Consider the following 24,671-nt stretch of genomic DNA (forward strand, 5'->3'; position numbering starts at 1 on the left):
AAGGACTTTGCAGTAGGGTCTTTGCAGGGAGCTGAAACCTCCGCTGAGACCAGTGTAGGGGCCTCTTCGGAGCACGTGTCCTAGACACCTGGCCGCAGAGAAGGAAGAGGGTAGGGTTAGAATTGTGCTTGAAGGGGCTGTCCAGTATTACAAGAGTTAACGTGGGTCCCCGTGTAAAGGGAAGAGGGAAAAGTTGAAGTTGACACTTAACTGGGGGGAGGGGCTCGCTGACTCCTGATTGGTTTTACATTTCATCCAATTTTTTTTCTCCTCTCTCCTCTCACTCCCTCTTTTCAGACTTTCTCTCTCTCTCTCTCTCTCTCTCTCTCTCTCTCTCTCTCTCTCTGACCCCAGGGGAGGGAAAACGGGAATAGTGAGAGATCAAAAATAAACCTCTTATGTCAAAGCCGGGAAGGAAGTATAAATACGAAGGGCTCAGCAGCCCACTCGGTACTTCCCAGGCGGGGAGGAGGCAGGAGCGCAGGACAGGGCGCCAGCTGCTCGTGCTCAGCTCCGCTGGCGGGCGGGTGCAGGAGGAGCGGGCTGCGCGAACCGGAGGGGCCGCCAGGGGACCGCCGCCGCCTGCTGCCGCTGGCCGAGCGGGCCCTGCATCTAATTGATCGTTTTCCTGGAGAGAGCGGCGGGGCCAGCACCTGCCCACGTCGGGCGGGCTTCTTCTCCCTTCCCGCGCATCGGAACCGCAGCCCCGATGTTCCCTGACCCCGCCGCCGCCCGGTGGCCGTCCCTTCTGCTGCTGCTGCTGCTGCCGCTGCTGCTGCCCCCGCCGCCGCTCGCTTGCGGCGCCCTGGCCAAACCCGCGGGGAGCGAGGGGCTGGACTCAGAAGTGGTGGTGCCCAAACGGTTGCGGGGCAGCGCGGGCGCGCTTTCGATCCACCTGTCAGCTTTCGGCCAGGACTTCGTGCTGCACCTGGCGCCCGACGCCAGCTTCCTGGCTCCCAAGTTCAAGATCGAGCGTCTCCGGGACACTGGCGGGGCGGCCGGGGACTCCGACGGGGCGCACAAGGACGAGCAGAGGCTGCGCGGCTGCTTCTTCTCCGGCACCGTGAATGGGGAGCCCGAGTCGCTGGCGGCTGTCAGCCTGTGCCGCGGGCTGAGTGGCTCCTTCCTGCTGGCGGGCGAGGAGTTCACCATCCAGCCCCAAGGCGCAGGGGACTCCCTGGACCAGCCGCACGTCCTGCAGCGCTGGGGGCTCGTGGCGCATTGGGGGCTCGTGGCGCCCGGCGGGGACCCCGGGTTCGCCTCCGCAGAAGCCCTCCCCCTCCCTCAAGGATCCGAGTGGGAGGGAGAAAATGATGAAGAGGAGGATGAGGGGGAGGAGCGCAAAGAGGAAGCAGAAGGTGCCAGCGAACTGCCACCACCCTTGGAGGCCACGAGTAGGACCAAGCGCTTTGTGTCTGAGGCTCGCTTTGTGGAAACGCTGCTGGTGGCCGATGCGTCCATGGATGCCTTCTATGGGGACGATCTGCAGGTAGGACTCGGACAACCCTCCCCACAGCGTCTGCCTGGTGGCCCCTAAAGGCTTCCCAGCTCCTGTCTCTCAATTCTTCCCTTCCCTGAGAAAATTCCTTCACTCTCCCAAGCCCAACCCCAAACAAGATTCTCTCCTTTCTGAGAAAAAACAGTAACTCCTTTTCTTAACTTCTGCCACCCTTGTTTCCTACTTCCCCAGCCCCCAAATTCCCTTCCATTGCAATGTAGAATGGAGATGCTGGTGCTGTCTCCCTAGCGCTCTCATCCTGAATCTCCCGCAGCATGTGGGCGATTGAATTGAAAGTGGGTTTTAGTACACACACCCCTCCCAGGTACCTGCCTCCCCCAACAAAATCTAAAATTGAATTTTTCGAAGAGGACCCACCCTCATTCCCTCAGCTTGTTACTGTCTCTCCAACTGAGAGGCTACCCAGGAAAGTCAGCTGCATTGTAAAGAAGTGTCTGTTTGACTCCCCTTGGGTTCAGAACTGAGATTGCCATAAGTAGAAGACATTGTGTGGAGGGAAATGAACCTGGAAAGGGGCTGCCCGTTTTCTGTGTGCCCAGCTGGTTCTGATCAAGGGGCATGGACTACCTTGCCAACCTGGCATTCAGCCCCTGCAGAACTTGGCAATGCCAGCATCCAGCACAAGAAGGGAGGGGTACAGAATTTCTGCCTCAGGGCTCAGCCAGGGCAACTGAAGTTTCATGAAAAAGGGAGGGAGCAGGAGGTGAGGATGAGCTCTTGCAGTTTAAAGCCTCTGGAGGAGCCAGAGCTGAGGCTTGGTCCATCCAGCTGCCCTCAGCTCAGACTCAGCTCTCAGTGGGCTGAGACAGAAAAACTGGGTGTAGGAGAATGCTGGACCATTTCTAAGTATATGCAAAGATGGTGCTGTGTCAGCAAGAGATGCTTGAGTCTCCCTAAGCCCTGATACCTCCCTCCAATGACTTGGCGAAGGTCCTTCCAAGAAGAGAAAGAGTGAAGGTTCCAGGAGAAAGCAGCATTTTCTCTTTCCGAGGAAGCAAGGTGTACCAGCTAGAGAAGAACTGACCTGCTCAGAGGTCACTGTTCCCTGAAACAAGGATCCTGGCACCACAGCACCCTATTCTAGGCTTAGTAGACTGTTGGGAGCACCAAGGGCACTGGCTTCACTTGGCAGAACAGTTAGACAAGGAAGCACTCAGCCTTCTGTTCTCACCTGATCTCTCCCACCCTTCTGTTACTGGGACAAGCAGGGTGAGAAAGAAAGATGCATGAGAACTAAACGGAGAGGACAGGAAGTGCTATGAGTGAGAGTCCATCTGATTACTCTGCTAGCTACTGCAGGGACCAGTTAAACCCCATGCAGGTTCCCCTGCATGCTTTTGTGGTATTGGCTTTTCTTAGAGCACTGGAAGGCAGTCTGAGCCATCAGGGCAGTCGGCCAGTTGAGGTTTGGGTCAACTATGCTGACTTCATGTTTGTTTCTCTGACTACCCTGAGAGCAGGGGAAGGAACCAGCCACCTCCCCTAACTCCTGTCCCCAAGCAAATGCTGAAGAGGGTGTGGGAAAAGGTGCAAGAGAGGGTTGAGGAGAGGCTTCTCCCATGTCATTAGGACCTCCACACTTGGCTCCAGAAGCTGGTATACATTCACTGCAAACTCAGAGCTAAAATCTGTATCTGTTGCCTCTTAGTAAACCAATTTCTGACATCTGCCTGAGAACCAAAATGTAGGAAAGCCAACAAGAATAACCAGAAAGTAGTGGGGAAATTCAGTTTTTCAGACTTCAGAGCCAAAATGTTCCTTTCTAACACCTCACTTGCTCTGTTCATCACCTCAACACTGGAGATGTCAGGTACTTGACACACTTGGCATCTCCAGACATCACAGCTGTCCAGAGGCACCATGATTTGGTTCCAGGCTCCAGGATTCCAGAGTCACTGAAGCAGGACAGCTAAGTTCTGTGTCTTGTTTTGTTCTCTTCTTGAGATCCAGGTTTGCTGCTCATACAAGTCAGCTTTTGCTATCACAGAGCCACGGGAGCACTTCCACCCTCATGGGACAACTAGCCAGGCAGCCTGGCTCATGTTTGTCCCATCCATCCTATCCCCCTCTACATACACAGGTTTTTGGATCATTTGTAACTATTCATTGGTACCTCCACACCCAGCTGGCCAACTTGGATGAGGAGAATATTAGAGCAAGAACACTTGCTTCTCCCAAGGTAGTCTACTTCTAGGCCTGACAACAAAAAGAAATCTTTGCTCCAGTGGACCATTGTAGGCCCATCTCCCTTGATCTCATTATGTCCTGGCCCACCTGTACCCCTGCTCCCACCTCCTGGATGGGGGAGGAGCTGAGGCACAGCTGTTTCTATGACCACCCACTGACCCCTCTGACCAGCCATTAAGATTCTCAGCTCAGTTCCCTGGGCTTCCTAAAATTGCTGCACGAGTTCAGCTGAGAGAAGAGTGAAAGTCAAATCCTAGTGCCCCAAGAACTGGCTTACTCAGACCTCTTCCCAAGATAGAAGCCAGCCAGTCCTTTACATGTAACTTGCAAGGAGGCTCCTGGGGACTTCATTTACACAGATCGAAGTTACTTCAGGGTATCTTAGAGTAATTGGAGGTATGTGAAGATGATAAAAAGAGCCTCTAACCCTCTAAGAAGTAGCAAGACAGCAGGACCAGGTAATCGGTTCTCATCTAAACATTTCCAAGGCTGCTTCATTATGAGTCTATCCTCTGGAAGGCCCATTTATTCTCTGAATATGTTCAAATTACAGAGTGGTTTTTACCTGAATGTCCTCAATAGAAAAACCTGCAAGGGAGGCAGAGGAAGAACACACAGCTCGCAGAAACATGTGACTTTCCCAGGGCCATACAACTAGTATTGGCGTGCTGGATTTGCAACCCAGGTCTCCTGAACCTGAGTCCAGCACTCTTCGTTATTGTATTAGGTTGCCTCTTTGCCTGAGAAGGATCTGTGACTGTTTACTCTCCTACCAGCAGTCCCAAGATATCCAGACAAAATGTAAAGTCCTATTCTGAGAGGAAGAAACTTCTGCCTTCAAAGCTGTGAGAAAGAATTAGCTATGCTGCAGGCCGGTGTCACTGCTAAGCGACAATGAAGTTTTCCAGAACTCTGTACAATTGAGTTCATTTAATCCCTTAACAAAAGAGGCCCCTGCCTCCCACCTTCTTTATCTGTTTCAGACTTAAGGAGTTCAAACAAAGGGGCTTTCTAAGGACGGGCCACCTTGGAAGAGTCCTTAAACTCTGTCCCTATCTGGCTGCTGCTAATTGTCCCCTGAAATGAATCTGGAGCAGGACAGAACGAACGTCCTGAGTGGTGCCCCAGGCTCAGTCTGGGAAGTAAGCAAAGTTTTGAATCCTCTTAACATGGAAGATCTTCTTCCCCAAAGCAGACTGGAGCATTTTCAGATAGCAGGCTCCTGGGGACTGATTTCAGGGAAGGGTTGTCACAACCATTTCTTCCTTACCTCTGTCCTCTGGGGCAAATGTCTCTCACAAGTCCTACTTCTATAGTAAACCTATAGCCTACTCTTCCAGCACATTCTCATTCATACCTGCTGTAGCATAATTATTAATAGTGCATCTTTCAATGTCAAGAGCGTCCTGGTTTAGATGATAAACAGACAGAGGCCCACCAGCTTTATAGCCACCTTAGTCTTTATGGGTGAAAGACAAGTGGTACCTGTGTATTAATTAAGTTTATTGCACTGGCTAAAGAATGAGTCTTTTCTATCCCTTCCTTGTATCTGCTGCAGTCAGAATGACCAGAGATATTGAGTATTCCCCCCGCAAAAAATTCAAATATCCAGAGGTGGGGGCGCATAGACAATGACAGGGCAGCCTTGCTGTCTTGCATGCTTTGGGTCTGTTTTGACGAGGCTGAAGTTCGCCTTGCAGCAGCAAAGATGGGTGATAGTGTGGTGACCAGAAACATAGACTGGAGGGAAATAGAAATAAGTGAGTATTCTTGAGTAAGTCACCTATCTCTCTGTACCTCAATTTCTTCACCAGCAACATAGGAGAATTGTCCTGAGGATGTAACAAATTCCAGAAAGCACCTGACCTGCTACCTGGTACATAGTCTGTGCTCAAAAAAGCACAGCTATTCCTAGAGTTGCCTTTGGTGATGGAATTCATTTGTCAATGAGAATGAGGAATGATGGTGTGCCACACACCACCGGAGCGCCAGCACTGCTTTTCAGTTTTGCTATTCCCCATGGCAAAGGGACCTTCTTTTTCTGCCTGCCCTGGTTTGAGTTTTTAAAGCTGACTTCTTATAGTTTTGCATAAGTGAGTGCTTTAGAGAGGTAACATCACTCTTTGCTGTTTGGAGAACAAGGTGAGATGAAGGACTGCCATGTCATTCTGGCTCTTTCCTCCTCTCACTTATTTCCTATTCCTTTGCTTCTCTCCCACCTCCTCTCCAGCACTTTCCTAAAGCAATGTCAGGAAGAGTAAGAGTACCAGGTGAGTCTGCACATTGTCACTCTTCTCCTGGTCTCCCCCAGGCATGCCTCATGAGAAAGCATTAGGACCTATATGGAAAAAAAAGCAAATGAGCAAAGCCTAAATCTAGGTGTTCTGGCTAAGCAGGAGCCTCTTAAAACATGCTTGGCCCAGGTTTGCCCCCCATCCAAGACTCCTAAAAGTGGCTTTTGACTAGCATAGGAGCAGCCAGGATCTTGGAGGAGGATTTTCCTTGTTTGTTGCTCAAAGAAACAAAGTGCAATGTCCCAGTCAGCCAGCTGGGTCCATTTCTGTATTCCAGGGGACACAGAGAGATGAGAAGGAGACTCTCTAAAGTACGCCACCTTTCCCTAATGAGAGTTAGGGCATGAGCTTCTCAAGTCATGCAAGAGTAGGGTTATTTGGCCATCCTTAGCAGTTCAAATCATGGGCTCCACCAACCTGATGTGGTGTTTGGAAGTTGCCTGCTGCGCTGGCCTCCAGTTCATAGGTCAGGGTCTAATTCACATTCTGTAGCACACAAACTACACCTGTGTGTGCGTAGGGAGGTATAAATAGACACCAGGTGGTGGAGCAAACCATCTGACCCTTTTCTTCACTGGATTCTGGACCTGCTGTCCGTATGACTATAAGCCTGGGGAATTGTTGGGGAGTGGAGGTTTACAAAATTGAGGTGACACACCTGGCCCAGGCTCAGGGGTCCTTCTCCCTGAGGAACTGTGAGTCTCACTGCAGTGCAAAACCCCTACCACTGTTTCTCAGAAGAGCCAACTGGGAATGGGAGATGGTGGGGATGACAAGAGGTAAGGGGAGGTCAGCTGGACTTGGGGTTATGAAGGGAACTTGGGACCACAGAATCCTGCTAGCCCCCAGCAGTGCAGATAATCTTCTGAGACAGTCAGTGCCCAAGAGGAACTTAAGGTGTCTTCACATCCATCCATCACCTTGAAGCAAAATGGCACTCCAGCCAGCTCAACCTGACAGCTGCACAGTGTCTGGAGCAGATGATCATGTGAGTTCCCTAAACTGCACAGGAGGCAGCTCCCTGGAAACAATGCTAGAAACTTCTATTGTTGCAGCCTGACCTGCGTGCACCATTTTTCTTTGCTCTTCCCTGAATAACCATTGCCTCATCTGTCACTCAGCTTCAGTCTCATCTGGTCAGCTCAGGCACACACACCATTCCCAAACCTCAAGACTTCAGTTTTTTGTGCTGAGCTGCCTTGGTCCAACACTCACAAGCCTGCATCTCATGGCTTCACACCATCTTTGAAAAAAACCTCATCTTCCCCAATTTTCAGATTGTGAAATTGGAACTCAACCAGAAGAAATCTTGTAAGGACAGTTGTAAATTGTCTTATAAGAAATTCCAAAAGTTGGTTCCCTGTCTGTCAGACTCCGGCCCTTCCTAGATGACCAGAAGACTCTTTCTGTCCTGTGGAAGCAGTGAAAACCTGGCTGGGAATTCTCCTCACAAGCTACTGTTCCTCAGGGCTCACCCCCAGTTGCATAATGATGTGACTGCTTTTTTTTTTTCCCCCTCAGGAATCCAACTCCAGGAGCAAATGCCAAGTTTCAGTACTGCCGATAAGATGTTTACATCAGCCCAAACATAGCTGGAGTGTATGACGTGCTAAGTAACCTGTGCTTAATAACCTGCCAACCCCTGTTTGTAGGACTAACAAAATACCTGGCTTATTGCCTGAGAGATGAACAGACAGGTCCCATTCACAAATAATGGGATTCGTCTGGAACTCCCACATGTGGCCTCCCCCAATGCAATGTCCCTCGCTAGCCTTTCCCCTCCTTCCTCTTCCACCTTCCAGACCACAGGAGGACATGGAAAGAGTCTGAAAGAGGTGGTACTCCAGGGAGCAAAGAGGCAGAGTGCGCAAGCAGTAGCTTAGCTGACCACCCTATGGGTGTAAGGCATACCTGCCTCTGCTCCTTTGTGTCTGCCTCTGCAAAAGAATCCAAGCAGGCCACTTCAAGAGGTCCCCAAGGCAGGAGTATGAGGTCCCATCTGGCCTCCTGTCAGAGTTCTGAAATCCAGCAGGAGAGCAGTTGGCAGCCCAAGGACAGGAAAGAGGCCAAGCCATGATGTAGGTTCCTTCAGCTGGCCTGAGTGGAACTGAAAGCATGTGGGACCCTGAGCACATGGGTCTCATTAGGTCCTCTGGACTCTCTCAAGCCCCAGGCAGAAGGGAATAAACCCTTAAGGACTGTCCAGGAAGAAATCAACCATCCAAACTCTGAGATAATTAATGAAAAGAGTATGGACTTTCAGGCAGACACCTGGGCTGGCATCCTAGCTTTAAGAGCAGTGTGACCTTTTACAAGTATGGAATGATGTGATCCTCCACTTCCTCACTGATGAAACACGGATTGCAAGGCCTACTTTGTAGAGTTATTGTGAGAATTTAATGAGGTGACATGTGTCAAATATGGCCAGTGACTGGTGCTAAGGAGCTATTGCTAAGAGCAAGATTTTCAGGGTTAACAACTCCCATCCTAAAGAGAACAGGAACACGCCTGGATGGATTCTAAGAGGAAAATTCTACTAACCCGGAGCACTCAGATCATTGCTTTCTGAAGCTGGGGAGGGTAGATAGAGGTGGTCAGCAGGGAGACAGGTAATGTCCAGATTAAGTCAGAATAAGACACATGGCCCAAAAGAACTTTCTATCCACAGCTCCAATGCAGAATCTTTAAGCCATATGTGACTATTGGCACACTTGAAATGCAGCCAGTGAAGTGGAAGAACTATTTTGATAATGCTAATTAACTATGATTTAGATAACCATGTGTAGCCATTCTGGATGTTAAATGGGCAAGCTTGACAGCCAGGCAGGTCTGGATTCAAACACTGCTGTACACTCATGACTTTGTGATATGGGGCTAGATACCGAGCCTCAGTTTTCTTCTGTGGGAAATGAAGTGAAGTAACTCCAGGCTGTCAAAGCCTGTGAGACCTCAGCAAGATGTTACAGATCTAATGCTCAGCCCAGAGTCTGGCTGAGCCAGGTAAATACCTCGTAACAAGAGGTCGTAGCCCTGAGAGTGACTCTTTGCTCTTTGCTCTGTTCCTCCTTCCCTACAGAACCACATCCTCACCCTGATGTCCATGGCAGCCCTCATCTTCAAGCATCCCAGCATCAGGAACTCCATCAGCCTTGTGGTGGTCAAAATGGTGATAGTGGAAGATGAAAAACAGGGCCCAGAGGTGTCAGACAATGGTGGGCTCACATTACGCCACTTCTGCAGCTGGCAGCGGCTTTTCAACAAGCCTAGTGACCGCCATCCAGAGCACTATGACACAGCCATCATGCTCACCAGACAGGTGTGTGGGCTGGCTCTGGAAGCTGGGAGGATGGAAGATGGGATGGGAGGATCAAAGGGAGGGCCCCGAGGCCTGCCCAAACATGGAAACTGTTTCCCTGCTGGCCTCAGCTGGACTCCAGCAGCCTCATGCTTGGAATGATGAGGAGGAGGTCATAAGGACAAGTGTGAGGTATTTGCAAGGGAAGGAGAAAAATCTTGTAAGGGCTGTATTCCAAAAGTTTGTGACCAGCTGTCTGCTCAGGTCATAACAAGAAGAAACAGGCTTGAATGGCCCAGTGAGAGAGAGGGTTGAAAGTGGGAGAGGTGTTCTATCTTCAGTCCTTATTAAGCATAAAGGCAGGTAACCAGGGGGGGTCCCTGGAGATTCCCTCACAGCAGGAGGGCTACCCCACCTATCTGGCATGATTTAACCAGACAACTTCCTGAAAGCAAGTGAATGTGGTAATGTGTACCAGGCCCTGAGCACCACTCAGTCCTCACAACAGCACCACGGGCAAACATGGCATTGTCCACATTTTACAACTGAGGAAACTGAGAGGTAGAGGGGCCACACAGTCAAGACCATCCCCAGGCAGTCTTGCTTAGAGCCAGGCTCTGAACCATTTTTGTTCTATTTCCCAAAGCAGGCCTTCAAAATCCCCAGTTCAGAACACTGCCAGCCAGACAAGGAAAGGCATCCTTACATGAGCAGCCTGAGAGAAGATGGGGAGGTTTTGTATCACTAAGAAATCAAGAGGGATTCATGTGTGTGCATGCGTGTGTATGTTGTTTTTAACAATAGTATATTTCATGGGTCACTCTCCAAGTTAAAAAGACAGGGGATGAGTGAACTATCTTCACCATAACCAAGACAGAAAAATCCAATAATATAAGGACACTCAGGACATCCAGATGTGCTGAGCCCTACTGCTGCTTTCCAGGCCTTAAAAAAGCTTTAAAAGGCTCAGTAAACACAGGTGATGCTTGGTCAGCAATCTGTGTCTCACAGGTTTGGTGGGGAAATGTCATGGGTATGCTGGCCCCTACCTTTGGTCCTGATGGTGGTCCCTCCCCCAACCCCCGCTGGTGTGCTCTCTCCACCAAGCAGAAATTCTGTGGGAAGGAGGGGAAGTGTAACACCCTGGGTATGGCGGACATCGGCACCATATGCGACCCCAACAAGAGCTGCTCCGTGATCAAGGATGAGGGGCTCCAGTCAGCCTACACGGTGGCCCACGAGCTGGGTAAGATTTGCCAAAACACAGGAGCTGCCTTTTCCAGGTTCAAATTGGCTACCCCACACTTAGCCATTATCTCCTCAGTTTTGATAGAGCAGTTATATACAGATAGATACTGCGATTGGTATTGTTTACCCTGAGCATAAGACCAAAACACTGTAATATTGTCCTGGGCCATCATCCGAGGTCACGTGGAGAGTGTCAAAACATGAAACAAGTTGCTTGGGTACCGAGTTGCATAAGGGTTTGGGGAGATGGATTGTGAAGCGCGTCAGATTGTGAATAGTAGAGGTCAGTGTGACTTTCACACAGGCAGGGCAGAAAATAGAGGGTACTGATGTTCCTCAGTTACCCAAGAAAGCTTCCTAGATGGGAAAAGCCCAGGATGAAGTCAGAAATGGAAGTCTTCAGAGAGTCAGAGTGGCCATGCCAGTAAGGTGCTCATGACTGGGCAGCACTGTCAAGGCCGTCATCACTGTTGGGTCAGCACAGTCTGGCCACATGGGTAGCACTCAGGCAGGAAAGGGTGACTGGAGAGTGGTAGGACAGGTAGAGTGGACCACGTCTCTCTGTTCCCCCAGGGCACGTGCTCAGCATGCCCCACGACGACTCTAAGCCCTGTGTTCGGCTCTTTGGGCCCATGAGCAAACACCACATGATGGCTCCACTCTTTGTCCACCTGAACAAGACGCTCCCCTGGTCTCCCTGCAGTGCCATGTACCTCACGGAGCTCCTGGACCATGGCCACGGTAGGCCCACTTGGTTCCCCTCTGCTTGTGAGGACTTCTTGGCAGCTGTTGGCATTTGCTCTGACTTGGGGACTCCCTACAGCTGTGCTTTCTCACAAAGCTTTTAGGGTGGGGAGAGACTTCAGAGAGGAGTCCTCTAGAAAGGTATTCTAAGCATCCCCCCAGAATGCTCTTCTATGCCCCATCTTCCCATACTCTGAGCTCTGGCCTAACTTAGATTTATTCATCACAAAACAGGTGGAATTAGTCTGAGAAGGTTGTCTGGAAGAGGTGAGCTTGAACAGAGCTTAGAAGAATGTAGTTTGAGAAGAGAATGTTCCAGGCCACAGTGATGGACCCTATGATAACTTAGAAATGGCAAAGAGGCAGTGCGCAGGTCATGTGAGAACAAGAAGTGAGGGGCGGGGTGCCTGTGTAAAAGCAGTTTAAATTGTTGATTAAAACAGTAAAGAATGTACTAGATCCTTCTCAACTGAAGGAGACAAAGACACAGGAGAGGCAAAAATAGATTATACAAACATCAATATTTGAGCTTTATTTACACACCATGGTTTTTAAGTGCACATTTACACCCCCCATATATATTATATTGTACTTAATTAGCTGGCATTCACTAGGTACACACTGAGGGTCACAGGGAATGCATCCTGAATGTTCTAGACAACAAAAGAAAATCACTCCTGAAGAAACTGTTAGTCAAAATTAGATAAGCTTGGGCTGGTGAAGTGGCTCAAGTGGTAGAATGCCTGCCTTGCAAGCGTGAGGCCCTGAGTTCAAACCCCAGTACCAACAACACCAAAAAATGCTAGATAAATTCTAGGTAGATAATTTGGGTACTGACAGTGTTTAGATTGAGGTCAAGGAAACCACAATGCCTAGACCTTAAACCATGTCATACGGAATTGGAGTGAGAGGGAGGCCCTGCTCCTGATTCTTACTCCTCTGCTTCTCTATTTTCAGGGGACTGCCTCCTGGATGCCCCCGCATTGACCTTTCCCTACCCCACAGACCTCCCAGGCAGCAGGGCCCTCTATGATCTGGAACAACAGTGCAAGCAGACCTTTGGGCCCAATTTCCACCATTGCCCCAACACCTCTGCACAGGACATCTGCACCCAGCTTTGGTGCCACCCAGCGGATGATGAGTCCATTTGCCACACGAAGAATGGCAGCCTTCCCTGGGCTGATGGCACACCCTGTGGGCCTAAACACCTCTGCTTGGATGGCATCTGTCTACCTAAGGAGGAAGTCAAGTGGCCCAAGGTAAGAAAGGTGGAGGGAGAAGGAAAGGAGAGGACGGAAGTAAGAGGGGGAGCACGAAGGCTGTTTCCAAGGGAAAGGATCCACACTTGAGAGTCAAGGACCAATCAGACTGCAATATGTGACTTCTAAGTAAAATCATTCATCTTTTAACAAATAAACCAAACCACATGAGTGAGGTGCCCTTACAGGCTGTACACAGACCATGAGATGTTGCCATTGTTCAGGGTGTTTTGGTAACTCCCCCTCTGAACTGCTTTGAAGCTGAACTGAGGCCTGTATAGACTGGTGAGAAGTATGAAGACCAGAAGGTAGGACTTAGTAGACAGGAGCCTTATGGACTCCTCTATAAGTAGAGTGGCATGGTATAGGAACATTTTGTCAAGGATTGAGTGAAAAAATTCATAGTCTGCCCATGTTTGAGATTAATTCCTAATTAGAGGTCAGGGAATGAGAGTAATTATAGGAATTCCATATTTCAGAAGGAGGGGAGAAGGGATTGGAGCCACCTCTGTCCAGGCAAAGAAAACTTGGCCCAGTACAGAGGAAACTTGCACAAAAAACTAAGGCAATGCCAGCAAGGGTTTTTAAGTGATTCACTTCTTTGCCCTGCTCGTAACACATCCAAACTGTGAGGCTGATCACATTTCTTTTACTGTGAGTCACCAAGCCGGAGCCATCAGCATGAAACAGCATCCGCTGAGTTTCACAGCCTGCTCCCTGCCCAGTACTGAATCGCCAGGGTTGCCTGAGCACACTCCAAGGGCTGTCCTTGGTGGTTTGTCTTTTGTACTGAGCCTCAGGAGCTTCCTTGGACAGGGTAAGCCACATACGCTCATCCTAAGCTGAGTGGGCACGGGATCTGTGTACTCTGGCTCAGCCACCTCCCATTTTCCTCATTCATTTTTCTCCGTCACTGAGGAAAAGGGTCCATCCACTCATTAGCATATGTGAGAGGTCGACATGAAATGATCATTGGATGATGTTTATCATCTGTTTTTGAGGAAAAATGGAAGAATATGAGAAAATTTTAAATACTGAATCATTCCTTAGTAAAACGAAAACACATCTTTATAATTATATGAAAATCACTGCAATGGATTTATCTGGGCTGTTTTAACTTTTTTTTTAATACTCTTCTGCATTTTTCACTTTTTATGAGCAAGTGTTGCCTTTATTATTTTTTTACATTATTTTTATTTTGAACCCTCTGTGATACAACCAAAGCAAAGCTTTGTTCTCCTAAGTCAGCTGTAAACTTGGCAGCAATTCTGTTCATTTCCCAGCATCAGCCTAGCATTTAAACAGTAGCTGGTAGACAGTGACTATTCCTTTAGACCAGGGTTTCTTTCAACATTGGCACTCATGACATTTGGGGCTAGAAAATACTTTGTTGCACCTGTGCCCTTTTGGATATTTAACAGCATCCATGGTCTTGACTTACTCAGTACCAGTAGCATATACCCTCCCTAGCTGGGACAACCACAGTGTCTCCAGACAAATGTTCCATGAAGGACAGAATGTGCCCCCACGGAGAACCGCTGCATTCTCCCCAACCTTATTTTCATAAAAGACTCTTTCATTCATTCAGTAGACAGTTTGTTGAGTACCTGACTAGGGCAAGATGGTTTTAAATACCCAGCAGTCAGCAGTGAACAAGCCCAGCACAGTCTCTGCTCATGAAGGTAAGGCCAAGTAAGCCATGCTGTCATTAAACAAATGATTGTAACAACTTACATTATTCCATGCACCAAGAATAAATAGATAAGCAAGTCAGGCCACAGCCATTGGGTGGCACAGATAACTGAAGCCTCCTTCTCTTTGCTTCTGACTCAGTGGTATTGTGTATTACAGGATGTGATAGATGGAAACTGGGGCCCATGGGGGCCCTGGGGAGAATGTTCTCGGACCTGTGGAGGAGGAGTCCAGTTTTCACACCGTGAGTGTGAGAATCCAGAGCCTCAGAATGGAGGAAGATACTGCCTGGGTCAGAGAACAAAGTACCAGTCGTGCCACACAGAGGAATGCCCCCCTGATGGTAATTGCCACCTAGGGCCACACCTACCAGAGCAGCTGGTATTTTTGTTGCAATAGATCCCTAGAGGAAGGGAAGGGTGGGTCTCCTGTGATGCAGAGTTGAGCCTGTGATCCAAACTGAAATGGGCTAGAAGGCTTGGGGGCAGTCCTCAGGACCTAGGATAACCTTCACTATTGGGAGAGACTGGCAAAGTCAAGGAGGGAGACTGCCCTGGTCTTTGGAGATGTGGAGACAGCATGTTACTTGCAACCAAAGCTATAGGGGAGGGGCCTTTACAGAGGGGTTAACATCTAGATAATAATCCTCCCAGAGGCATCTGAACCCTCATCTGTGTGCAGAATGGAAGTGTTTTCCAAAGCAAGTGTCAGAGCCAAACCTCCAAGGTCTCTCCAACCAACATTTAGCCCAGGGAGGAGGGAGGATTTCTGAGTCTGATTCTGTGCACATTCCTTCCAAGAAGAGTTGCCCATCTTCCCTTGGGGCCTGGCAACTGCCTGACAGAACCTTCCCAGGAAACTGTGCCACCTCTGCCTCATCTTGGCATATTTGTATCCCCTAGAACATGCTAGAAAGCACACACATTAACTAAGAGCCAGTAAGGACCAGTTGCAAACTCATAAAAGGGAATCATTAGACGTTTTCCCCCTCCATCCCATCCAGCTCCCCTTTGGACAGCTCAGGGAAGTATTGGCAGCATGAAATGAGAATGGGGCTTTAGGAGAAATTCACCAAAGTGCCAAGATGCCCTGGCATTAAGTTGGCATCTAATAAGGAAATCTGTAGGCTCTGCAGTTTTGCAAGATGGGAAAAATCAGCAGTGGCATGAGGATCTAGAAAGTTTACTTTGGAATTATGAAAGTTTGCCTGACATACATGCTGAGACATTCTGGGGTAAGGAAGGCAGAGATGATATAAGGCACAAGGTAGGCATGGATGATAGGTGACACCATGATATCAAGTGCACAAAGAGCAGTCATTTAGTTAGTACCTCTGATGTGTCTAGAACTATGACATGTTATAAAGGATGTGAAAAATTCACAAGGTATGGTCTCTGACCTCAAGGAATTTGCAGGGTGTTTAGAGATCCAACCTTGCCACCCAGCAATTAAGGTTTAATTTACAAGGCGCAGAGTCTGGGCTTATGAGGAAAACCTAGGCAAGGCAAAAACTTTGCAAGAAGTTTGAGCCAAAGAAAGCCTGGAGAACTAAGGAGGCATCAAGGTCTGAGGGGACATGCCAGGATGGGGCAGGTGTGAGAAGCACTATCATTTGCTCAGGTGGAGTCAAGCAAAATGCACCAGCATGTAAAGGCCATACTGCAAAGGTCCTTGAAAGCTGAAATGGCATCTGGAGACGGTCTGTGACAGCTGTCCTGTCAAGTCACCTGAAAGTTTCTCTAGACATAGCCCAGACTCAGCTGTACTGACTCAGAATCTCATCTGTGTTTTAAATCTCAGATGCACAGCCAGGTTGGAGACACATGATAAGGAGAGCAGGTCTAGGTTCAGGATTGTCCCATGAAAACACATACTTTGTCTCTTACAAATTGGTATGGAATAGTACAGCAGGAGGGAAGAGGAAGCTGGTACACATAGAGGCTGGCCATTGGGTCCCAAGGGGGGTCCCAAGGGAGGCCACAAGGCCTGGGTATGGAGTGATGAGAACAGCATGCAAGAACTTTAACTCAAATATTGTCCTGAATATAGTAAAGACTTTATGACAGTCTGGAAATAGTAGATAGAGATGCTCAAATGTTTAGGAGATACCAGGGTGCCAGTCTCACTGTGGAACATAGTAGGGTAGCCAAATGAAAATCAAAGTAATTTTTGGAAGGACCAGATGGTGGTCGGCATTGCTGAGTTGGCGGTGACTGTAGTACATACAAATGGAGCTGTTCCATAGACACTCAGAATTATAGAAAGAGGGATATAGGAGCAAGATCAAAGCTAGGAATGCAAGTGGAGGAGGCTTTGGCCACATGTCCAGTGTCACTGAAGAAATCAAGATAGAACATGATAAGCAGAGTCCTGAAAATACAGCTCCAAGCATCATTCTGTGCCTTCTATACTTCCTGAATTGTTCTATATTTCCACCTAAATTTCTCTATAAAATAGAATGAGTATCTTCACCAATGGAAAGGATATTTATCCCAGAAAGCCCAGCCTGAAACTGGACGGCTCCTTTCCTCACCCCTTTGAATAAGGGTCCCCTATGCACCCCAACGTGTATGGAAACATTGGGCTCAGTCAATACGGTGCCTGTGTCCTTGGCATTAGTCTGAAACTAGAAGAAGAAAGGCCCTGGATCCAGGCATTTCTCTGCCTGTGTCTTCTCTGCTTCAGTAGATGTGTTACCTCCACGCCATTTCTTACTCTTTTCAGAAAAAAGCTTCAGGGAGCAGCAGTGTGAGAAATATAATGCCTACAACTTCACTGACGCAGATGGGAATCTCCTGCAATGGGTCCCCAAATATGCAGGGGTGTCACCCCGGGACCGCTGCAAGTTGTTCTGCCGAGCTCGGGGGAGAAGTGAGTTCAAAGTGTTTGAAGCCAAGGTGAGAATCTCCCTGGGCTTAGATCAGAGATGGAAGGGAGGATGCCTGTCACTGCTCCATTTGTGGGCTGCTGCTGTGCTCTACAAGTCCTCTACCCTTTCTTTCCTAGGTGATCGATGGCACTCTGTGTGGTCCAGAGACTCTGGCCATCTGTGTCCGGGGCCAGTGCGTGAAGGCTGGCTGTGACCATGTGGTGGACTCACCTAAGAAGCTGGACAAATGTGGGGTGTGTGGGGGCAAAGGCACCTCATGCAGGAAGGTCTCCGGGTACTTCACACCCACTAGGTGAGTTTCCCAGTAGCAATACTGAGGCAGAAGAGCATAAAGGACTTCGAACTCTGATCACCCAAGTTTGAATTATGGCTGCTACTTCAGAGTTCTGTTTATTGGATAAGTTATGTAACTGCTCTGAACTTTTGTTTGTCTACAGAATGTCAGTGGTCATCTATATTCCACAGTCATTGTAAGGATTTCCTGAGATAGGATATGTGGCACACTTGGCAGTAGGTCTGGCCATAGAAAGTATGGAGTCCAGAGTAGCCATTATTTTATTAGAGCTGGAATGGATGGAGATGTAGCACCTCTGAGTCAATCATCAGGAGAGCTATGCTGAGTAACCTGGGTATTTGCCAGAAGACAGCTCCTCCAGCCCTGTAATAGGAAGGACATCTCACCCTAAGCCCAGAAAATCTTGTCCTTCTTGCAGATAGATCTTCAGAAAAGTGGGTACAAAGGAGTGGCCTTGGCAGTCTCATAAATCTGAGGACTCAGAACACTTCTCCCATCTGAGTGCCCACATTCATAGAGCTCCTACTATTTTTCCAAAGTGCTCTCGTTTTCCTGGTCTCCTTTGATTCCTAAAATAAGTCCATGAGGTGAGCAAGCCACGTAATTCCCCATATTACAAATGAAGAAACGAAGGCACGAACTGATTGACTCTTGTAAGGACACACAGAGAATTAATGATAGCCAGAAAAAGAAACTCGAGTTTCTTAAGTACTGGACGATTGCTTATTTTCAGCCATTCCTTGTACCTGCTAGAAAGTAAGGGCAAGGTCAGGTGTTTCGTGTGAGCCTCACTCTGCCACTCCAGCATCTAGGTTTTTCTGGCAGCTACATGAACATCCAAGCCTCCTCCCCACTCCTCCCATCCTCAGCGTTTTGTAAAGTGATGACTTACTGTGTTTTACCTACTGAAGCTTGCTCCACCCTGCCAATAGTTATCCATTCATTCTCTTTATCCTCCTCTCCATAGTGTGTGTATGTATATGTATATACATATGGACACACTTTTATTACATATATAGTACATATATATATACTTTTATTATATATACATGTATATCCCTCATCTCACCATCTCAAAGAATAGAACCAGCCCATAACAGACAACTTCGGAGTCTTTTCAAATTCAAGCTCAAAGGATATAGGAAAAAAGAAAGCAGAAGCTATCCAGATCCTGGGTCCCTTAGCTACTTCTTTATAGGCACTGCACATTTAGGCCATGGATACTTTGATAGCCCTAGATATAACAACTAGCCCCAGCTAGGTGTGTGGCAAGAATAGCAGAGAACTCAGCAGACTGGCTCAATATTTTCTTTCTCCTGAGCCTATGGAACCAGACCCCTATAGACAACAAAAAACTAAGCTTTCTTCATTCTGCATAAAGCCTTATGCCTATAACAGACCTAATCATTTTCCCAAAACAGTACAGAACACTGCAGAAGCTCAGTGCTCATGGTGTCTGGGTACACTCAAGAGGTGGCTCCAAAGAAACAAACTTTACCCTCCCCCCTCCAGTCTTTCCCTAAGTCCATATTAACCAAGTATGCAATGCTGATTGACTCAAAGAGGTGGCCTGAGACTTCCACCCTGGTCAGTTCTGGAATGAATAAGGGGATTAGACTTCCCTTGTGGGTTTGAGCTCTGGGTGTGGAAGTGGCCAAGCCTAGTTTTATACCAGTGCATGGAACTAAATGTATTTGGAATCTCATTTGAGCCAGGAGGTGCCAGGTTTGGCTATGTCCACACAGCTTTTCAACCCCCTCTGGGCTCTCCTATCTATGCTGTTGTCACGATCCACACATCTAAATTTCTTGGCCCAAACATCTGCAATAGAGTTGCCAGATGAAGCAAAAACCCTTGGGAATCCCAAAGTACAAAACAGTCCTGTCTGCTTCTGCAGCTAATTTATTTAGAACTTTGGGGCAGACATTTCAATATTTGCTAGCTGTTTTTCTCTGCCCACTCCCAGGCACCTGGGCTTCTCACTTCAGTCTCCAAAGGCACCCTTGGGACCCAGGCTGGATAGCCACCAGCCTTCACAGTGTCTTTTTGTCCCTATAGTTATGGCTACAATGACATCGTCACCATCCCAGCTGGTGCCACAAACATTGATGTGAAACAACGGAGCCACCCAGGAATCCAGAACGATGGCAACTACCTGGCGGTAAAGACTGCTGATGGGCAGTACCTGCTCAACGGCAACCTGGCCATCTCTTCCATAGAACAGGACATCTTTCTGAAGGGGACCATCCTAAAGTACAGTGGTTCCATTGCCACCCTGGAGAGGCTGCAGAGCTTCCGGGCACTACCTGAGCCTCTGACAGTGCAGCTCCTGACCATCCCTGGTGAGAACTTCCCTCCTAGAATCAAATATACCTTCTACATTCCCAATGACATGGACTACAGCATACAGAACAGCAAAGAGAAAGCAACCACCAACTTCATTGAGCCACTGCTCCATGTGCAGTGGGTGCTGGGAGACTGGTCTGAGTGCTCGGCTACATGTGGAGCTGGCTGGCAGCGGCGAACTGTGGAATGCAGGGACTCCTCAGGCCAGGCCTCTGCCACCTGTGACGAGGCTCTGAAACCTGAGGATGCCAAATCCTGTGAAAGCCAATCATGTCCCCTGTGATCCCATGGTAGGGACAGTCTTATATGCTCATGAACTTGGGGTGTTTGGGTGTAGACAAGGGTCTCCTCTGAGGTGACCCTGTGTATCAAGATGGCACAGCTTGCCCAGGCCTCTCATTGCTGCAGCCCTTTGGGTACTTCCTGAATTCATAAGGGGAAGAGAGGAAGGGATGGGGATGACAGATCCTAAAGTCAACTGACTAGTGGACTGGACCTTGTTTGGGTTCAAATAGAGGGCATAGTTAAAAGGTAAAGTGTGCTTATGACCCAAACGGGAGACCAGAACCAGCCTGTTGTCAAAGGACTAGCAAAGTTAAATGAAAAATACTCTTTTCTATTTGATTTCCCTGATAAATAATCTACCTCACAGGGGAAAAAACTTAGTACGAGAGGTGTGGGGCCTGAAGTCAATAGTGAATATCAAAGCAAGCTCCGTAATTGCACCTGGAGCTAACTTTAGAAATGATTATGACTGTCTTCGGTAGTAAAATCCATTGTCTAAAGGGCCACAGTGTCCGTCACAGGACTGTGGAGAGCCACATGTTCTCAGGCTGCCACCTCCTGGGGTGGACTCATTTCAAGTATTTATGCAAATGTGTCTCTGAACTAAAGTGTGATCTTGTGCCAATGAAGTGGTCTGGTCTGGTTCGTTATTTCTTTGGAGAGGACTGGGGACCTAGGGCCCAAAGATGAAGGCTAAAACCAGGTCAGCTCACCTCAGGTACATGCAGAACAGCTGGCATCTTGCCTGGGTCTTTTCAGACAGATCTTCAGTAAAAAGGTGACTGCTTTGCGTTCTAACAAGCCTGCTAGACCCAGATCGTGTGGGCAGCCATTCACCTGCATGACCTAGACCAGTGGCTCTCAAGCTTGAGTGGGCATGGGGGCCGTCTAGAGGGCTCAGCCAAACCCAGATTGCCAGGCCCACCACAGAGTTCTTCACTCAGTGGTTCAGCAGGCAGCCTAGTAAGCACCCAGGAGATGTGGAGGCTGCTGTTCTGGGGACCATACTTTGAGAATCCCAGTCCAGAGGTCATGATTGTTATGCAGTACCTCTGAGTTCATTATTCTTGAGAAAAAGTATCCTATTCCACTCTGCAAGCTGTCTTGCTTGTAAGCTGGCCTGCTTCATTTAAGTCAAAGACACAGAGGCTCTTATGATCCCAAGTATTTTCACCCTGTGTCCAGGTAACATCACCCCAGTGATGTCACAGCCTGTTCGCCATCTGACCCCCACCAATTTCATCCACATCTCACAAACTCTTTTGGTCCAAGCAACTTGCAGCTGTCCCATGAGCTCATGAGCTCTGTTAGCCAAACAGCATTCTTCCACTGGGCACCTGAAATCTCCCTGAGAGCCTCCAAAATCCCCTCCCATGCCCTTTATCTGCTCATCTCTCATGGCTCCGAAAATCTCTCTGGTTTTTGTTATTGTTTGTTTGTTTGGCGGTGGTACTGTGGTCTGAACTTAGGGCTTCACAGGTGCTACACAGGTGCTACCTAGGTGCTCTACCACTTCAGCCCAGAAAGTTCATCTCTGTATTGGGGCCAGAAGTAAGTACGGGAAGTTAAAGCATTAAGATCAAATATTTACTAGGGCCAAGGACTATTAGATGCCATTCTTTTTTTTCTTTTTTTTTTGGTCAGTTCTGGGGTTTGAACTCAGGGCCTCACACTTACTAGGCAGACGTTCTATCAGTGGAGCCACTCTGTCAGCTTTAAGATCTCTCTAGCTCAGTCTTCCCTATAGAGAACACAGTCCTTGATCACAAATGAGGGAGAAGAAATGGACAACATCAAGAAATGACATTCTAGCAATACATTCTCATGTCCTGCTTTTCACCACCTTAGTCCCATTTTTCCTTGCCTTCTGGTTTCTCTCAAGACATGGGGATGTGTAAATGAGGACTCAGACCCTTGGGATGCAAGGTGGGGCCAATGAGATTTCAACCCCTACTCTCCCTCTTAACTGGTCTCTACATGGTGGCGGTTGACATACAGTTGTCAGCTTTTCCATGTCTGCCTAGTCTTTTTATTAAGTGGGAGGCCAGGCTTACCTAAATAAGCACACACACAGGCAGGGTGTTGACAACTTGTACAAGCAGATTTTTCTTTGCTGTGCCCCAGTTTGTTGAGGCGAATGGATGTTTCTGCAAGTCATTTCCTTCCATTTCTCATTCTCGCCCAAACAATTAAGGGTAAGTGTGTCTCCATCAACAGTCCATGTCAGGCCAGCTGTGCCATCCCTACTGCTTGTATCACTACTAGGCCCAGCTTTTGCCCTGAAGTTCAACTGGCAGCAGAGCTACTGATGTGCAAAGCAGAATGGAATCCAGCTTGGCCCTCCCTTGCTGTGTGGGCTCAGCAAGGCTCACAGAATACATACTTGTTTGTATCTGGAAATTCAACAGCTGCAGCTTGGGGACTCAGGAAACAGAACTGCAGAGGGAGACCATACCACTGTTTGCCCTGGCCGGCCACAACCACTCTTTTAGCCCAGAGAAGGAAGGACTAGGTTTCTCTGCTGAGAGTTTGCATTTTCCAGCCATTGCTCCTGATGGAAACCCATACTGGTATCTGATTCAGCAGGTAACTTGGTCATCACTCTGGATACTCAGAGCAGCAGCCAGAATATTTTAAGCATCAGGATTCATTTACAACTTTTCATTCTTAACATAAGTGAAATCCTTATCTGGGGTTTGTTCTCTGCCCATTATTCTCCTACAGATGAGGAGAGAACTTTTCAAATTTGAGGAGATAATTCCCCAAGTACACCCTAGCTCCACCATTAGTTAGACTGTCAGCCACCACCAGACCCAGAGCACATACTGTCTAGGATAGGACAGAAAGCAGAAGAAGTAAGAAATGTCAGTTGTGTCCTTGAGAAAGATAAACAGGGGTTTGCTTTCCTTTGTGGCCAGTGGTGGGAGGACAGTGTGTCTTTATGAGGAAATCACTTCTCTAGCACAGAACATTTTCCCATCTGTGGTCCTCTGCTGAGGTTAAAGCATCAGGAAAGTTGCTCATGGAACATGAAAAAGAAAGAAGTCACCCATTTAAGCAGACATTTTTGCTGGCTCTTTGTAGGCCATCATTAAAGGAACAAATGCTATGGTCATATTTACTTTACATAGGAAAATATTCTGGGAGGGTGAAGGCATAGCTCAGTGGTAAAGCACATGCCTAGTTTGAGTGAGGCCCTGAGTTCAATCCCCAGCACTACAGGGGGCAGAGTAAGGAGAGGAGAAGAAGCAAGAAAATATTCTAAAAACCACAACACACAGTGGGGTACTAAAAGTTGGAGGGCCAAGTGAGCAAAGTGGTCAAGTTGGGACTCTCATGCTTTATCTGCACCATTCCAGTCCTTCCTAGGCACCTGTCTGCTTTCTAGACCAACATAATAGGATGGCCTAGCAGCTTTATCAAAACTTGTCAACGCCCATTACAACCTGTGCCATGTTTCCCTGGCTCATTCTTCTTCAGATGGGGAGATTTTTTGACATTCTACTTAAGAAGTAGCTGGCCTTGCTAAGAAGTAGGTGCTGGACAAACACCACCCCCCCCACACACACACACACAATAGGTAAAGGGGCTCCTCATGACCACTGCTCAATTATGGAGAAGAAGGAGATGACACCCAATGTACAAGTATATTCTAGATTGCAAAGCAGAGAGAGAAAGCCACCCACCTCTTTTAGAACACACTTTCCCTCAGGCATTGGGCTCAGCAAGGAGAGGCAGGAACATTCTAGCTAGTCTTCCAAACCCATGAGTGATCAGCCTACCCCTGGCAGATGCTCAGTTGCCCCAGGAAAGGAGAAAGCAAAGAAGCCTTCCCCAGACCTCATTGTTCCTCATTCCACACATCTCGTAAATCTCAGGGGCACTAAAAAAGTTCATCTGCAGCCAAACACAACTTCCTGCTTCTAAGAAAGGGAATTTAAAAAGTTGAATGGATTTTTGGACACTGGAGATTCTGAGTTTCTGTAAATGCAAATGAATCAGACACGTGGAATAAATTTCTCCGGAAGTAAGAATAGATGCTGTGAGTCCCTCTTGCTGGACTAGAAAGTGGGAAAAGGGGAGCTAGGAAGGAGATACATCAGATGCTGAAAGGAGAGAGAAAAGTTGTGTGAATCTTGGATCAAAGAGCAGATCCCAGTGATGACAAGGGTCAAGGAAGCCCCTCCCAAGATCACTTTCTGACTCGCTGATTACTCAGAACTTCTCCACCTCTGAAATCATGAATCCAAATATGACTCCCCAACCGCAACTTCCCATCTTTCCAGATCTTTCACTAGCTCCGACTAAACATCATTCTTCATCCTCAAGGCCCCCAGGTCCTTGACCACCCTCATATATCAGCCTTTAGTTTCCTATCTGCCTTTCCTTCTCTGTTTCTACTTCTTTGTCTAGGCTGCTTCAACTCCATGGTCCAGCACCTCAATGTGACTCTTACCTCAGTATCTTTTTCCCAACACCCCAGCCCCAGCTCAAGCAAACCAGCTCTAGAGCTATCCTTATTCCAAAGTTGCCCTCTCCCCTTACATATATTGTTCCCACATGTAAAGGGCTATTCACCTTGGAGACCAACTGTGGATATAGGAACAACCCAGCATG

General features: G+C 48.1%; 1 protein-coding gene across 1 annotated transcript; it reads left to right on the forward strand.

The window, feature by feature from the left end:
* The first annotated feature begins 332 nt into the window (after positions 1 to 332).
* On the forward strand, positions 333 to 20,683 carry Adamts8 (ADAM metallopeptidase with thrombospondin type 1 motif 8). The gene is made up of 9 exons (XM_020152542.2): positions 333 to 1,489; positions 9,077 to 9,316; positions 10,406 to 10,541; positions 11,117 to 11,284; positions 12,245 to 12,546; positions 14,398 to 14,581; positions 16,963 to 17,135; positions 17,245 to 17,420; positions 19,482 to 20,683. The coding sequence occupies exons 1-9, from the start codon at positions 710 to 712 to the stop codon at positions 20,050 to 20,052; spliced, it is 2,730 nt and encodes a 909-aa protein (XP_020008131.2). The 5' UTR covers positions 333 to 709; the 3' UTR covers positions 20,053 to 20,683.
* The last annotated feature ends 3,988 nt before the right edge of the window (positions 20,684 to 24,671 follow it).

Source organism: Castor canadensis, chromosome 2 (assembly GCF_047511655.1).
Source record: "Castor canadensis chromosome 2, mCasCan1.hap1v2, whole genome shotgun sequence".
NCBI classification, from domain to species: domain Eukaryota; kingdom Metazoa; phylum Chordata; class Mammalia; order Rodentia; family Castoridae; genus Castor; species Castor canadensis.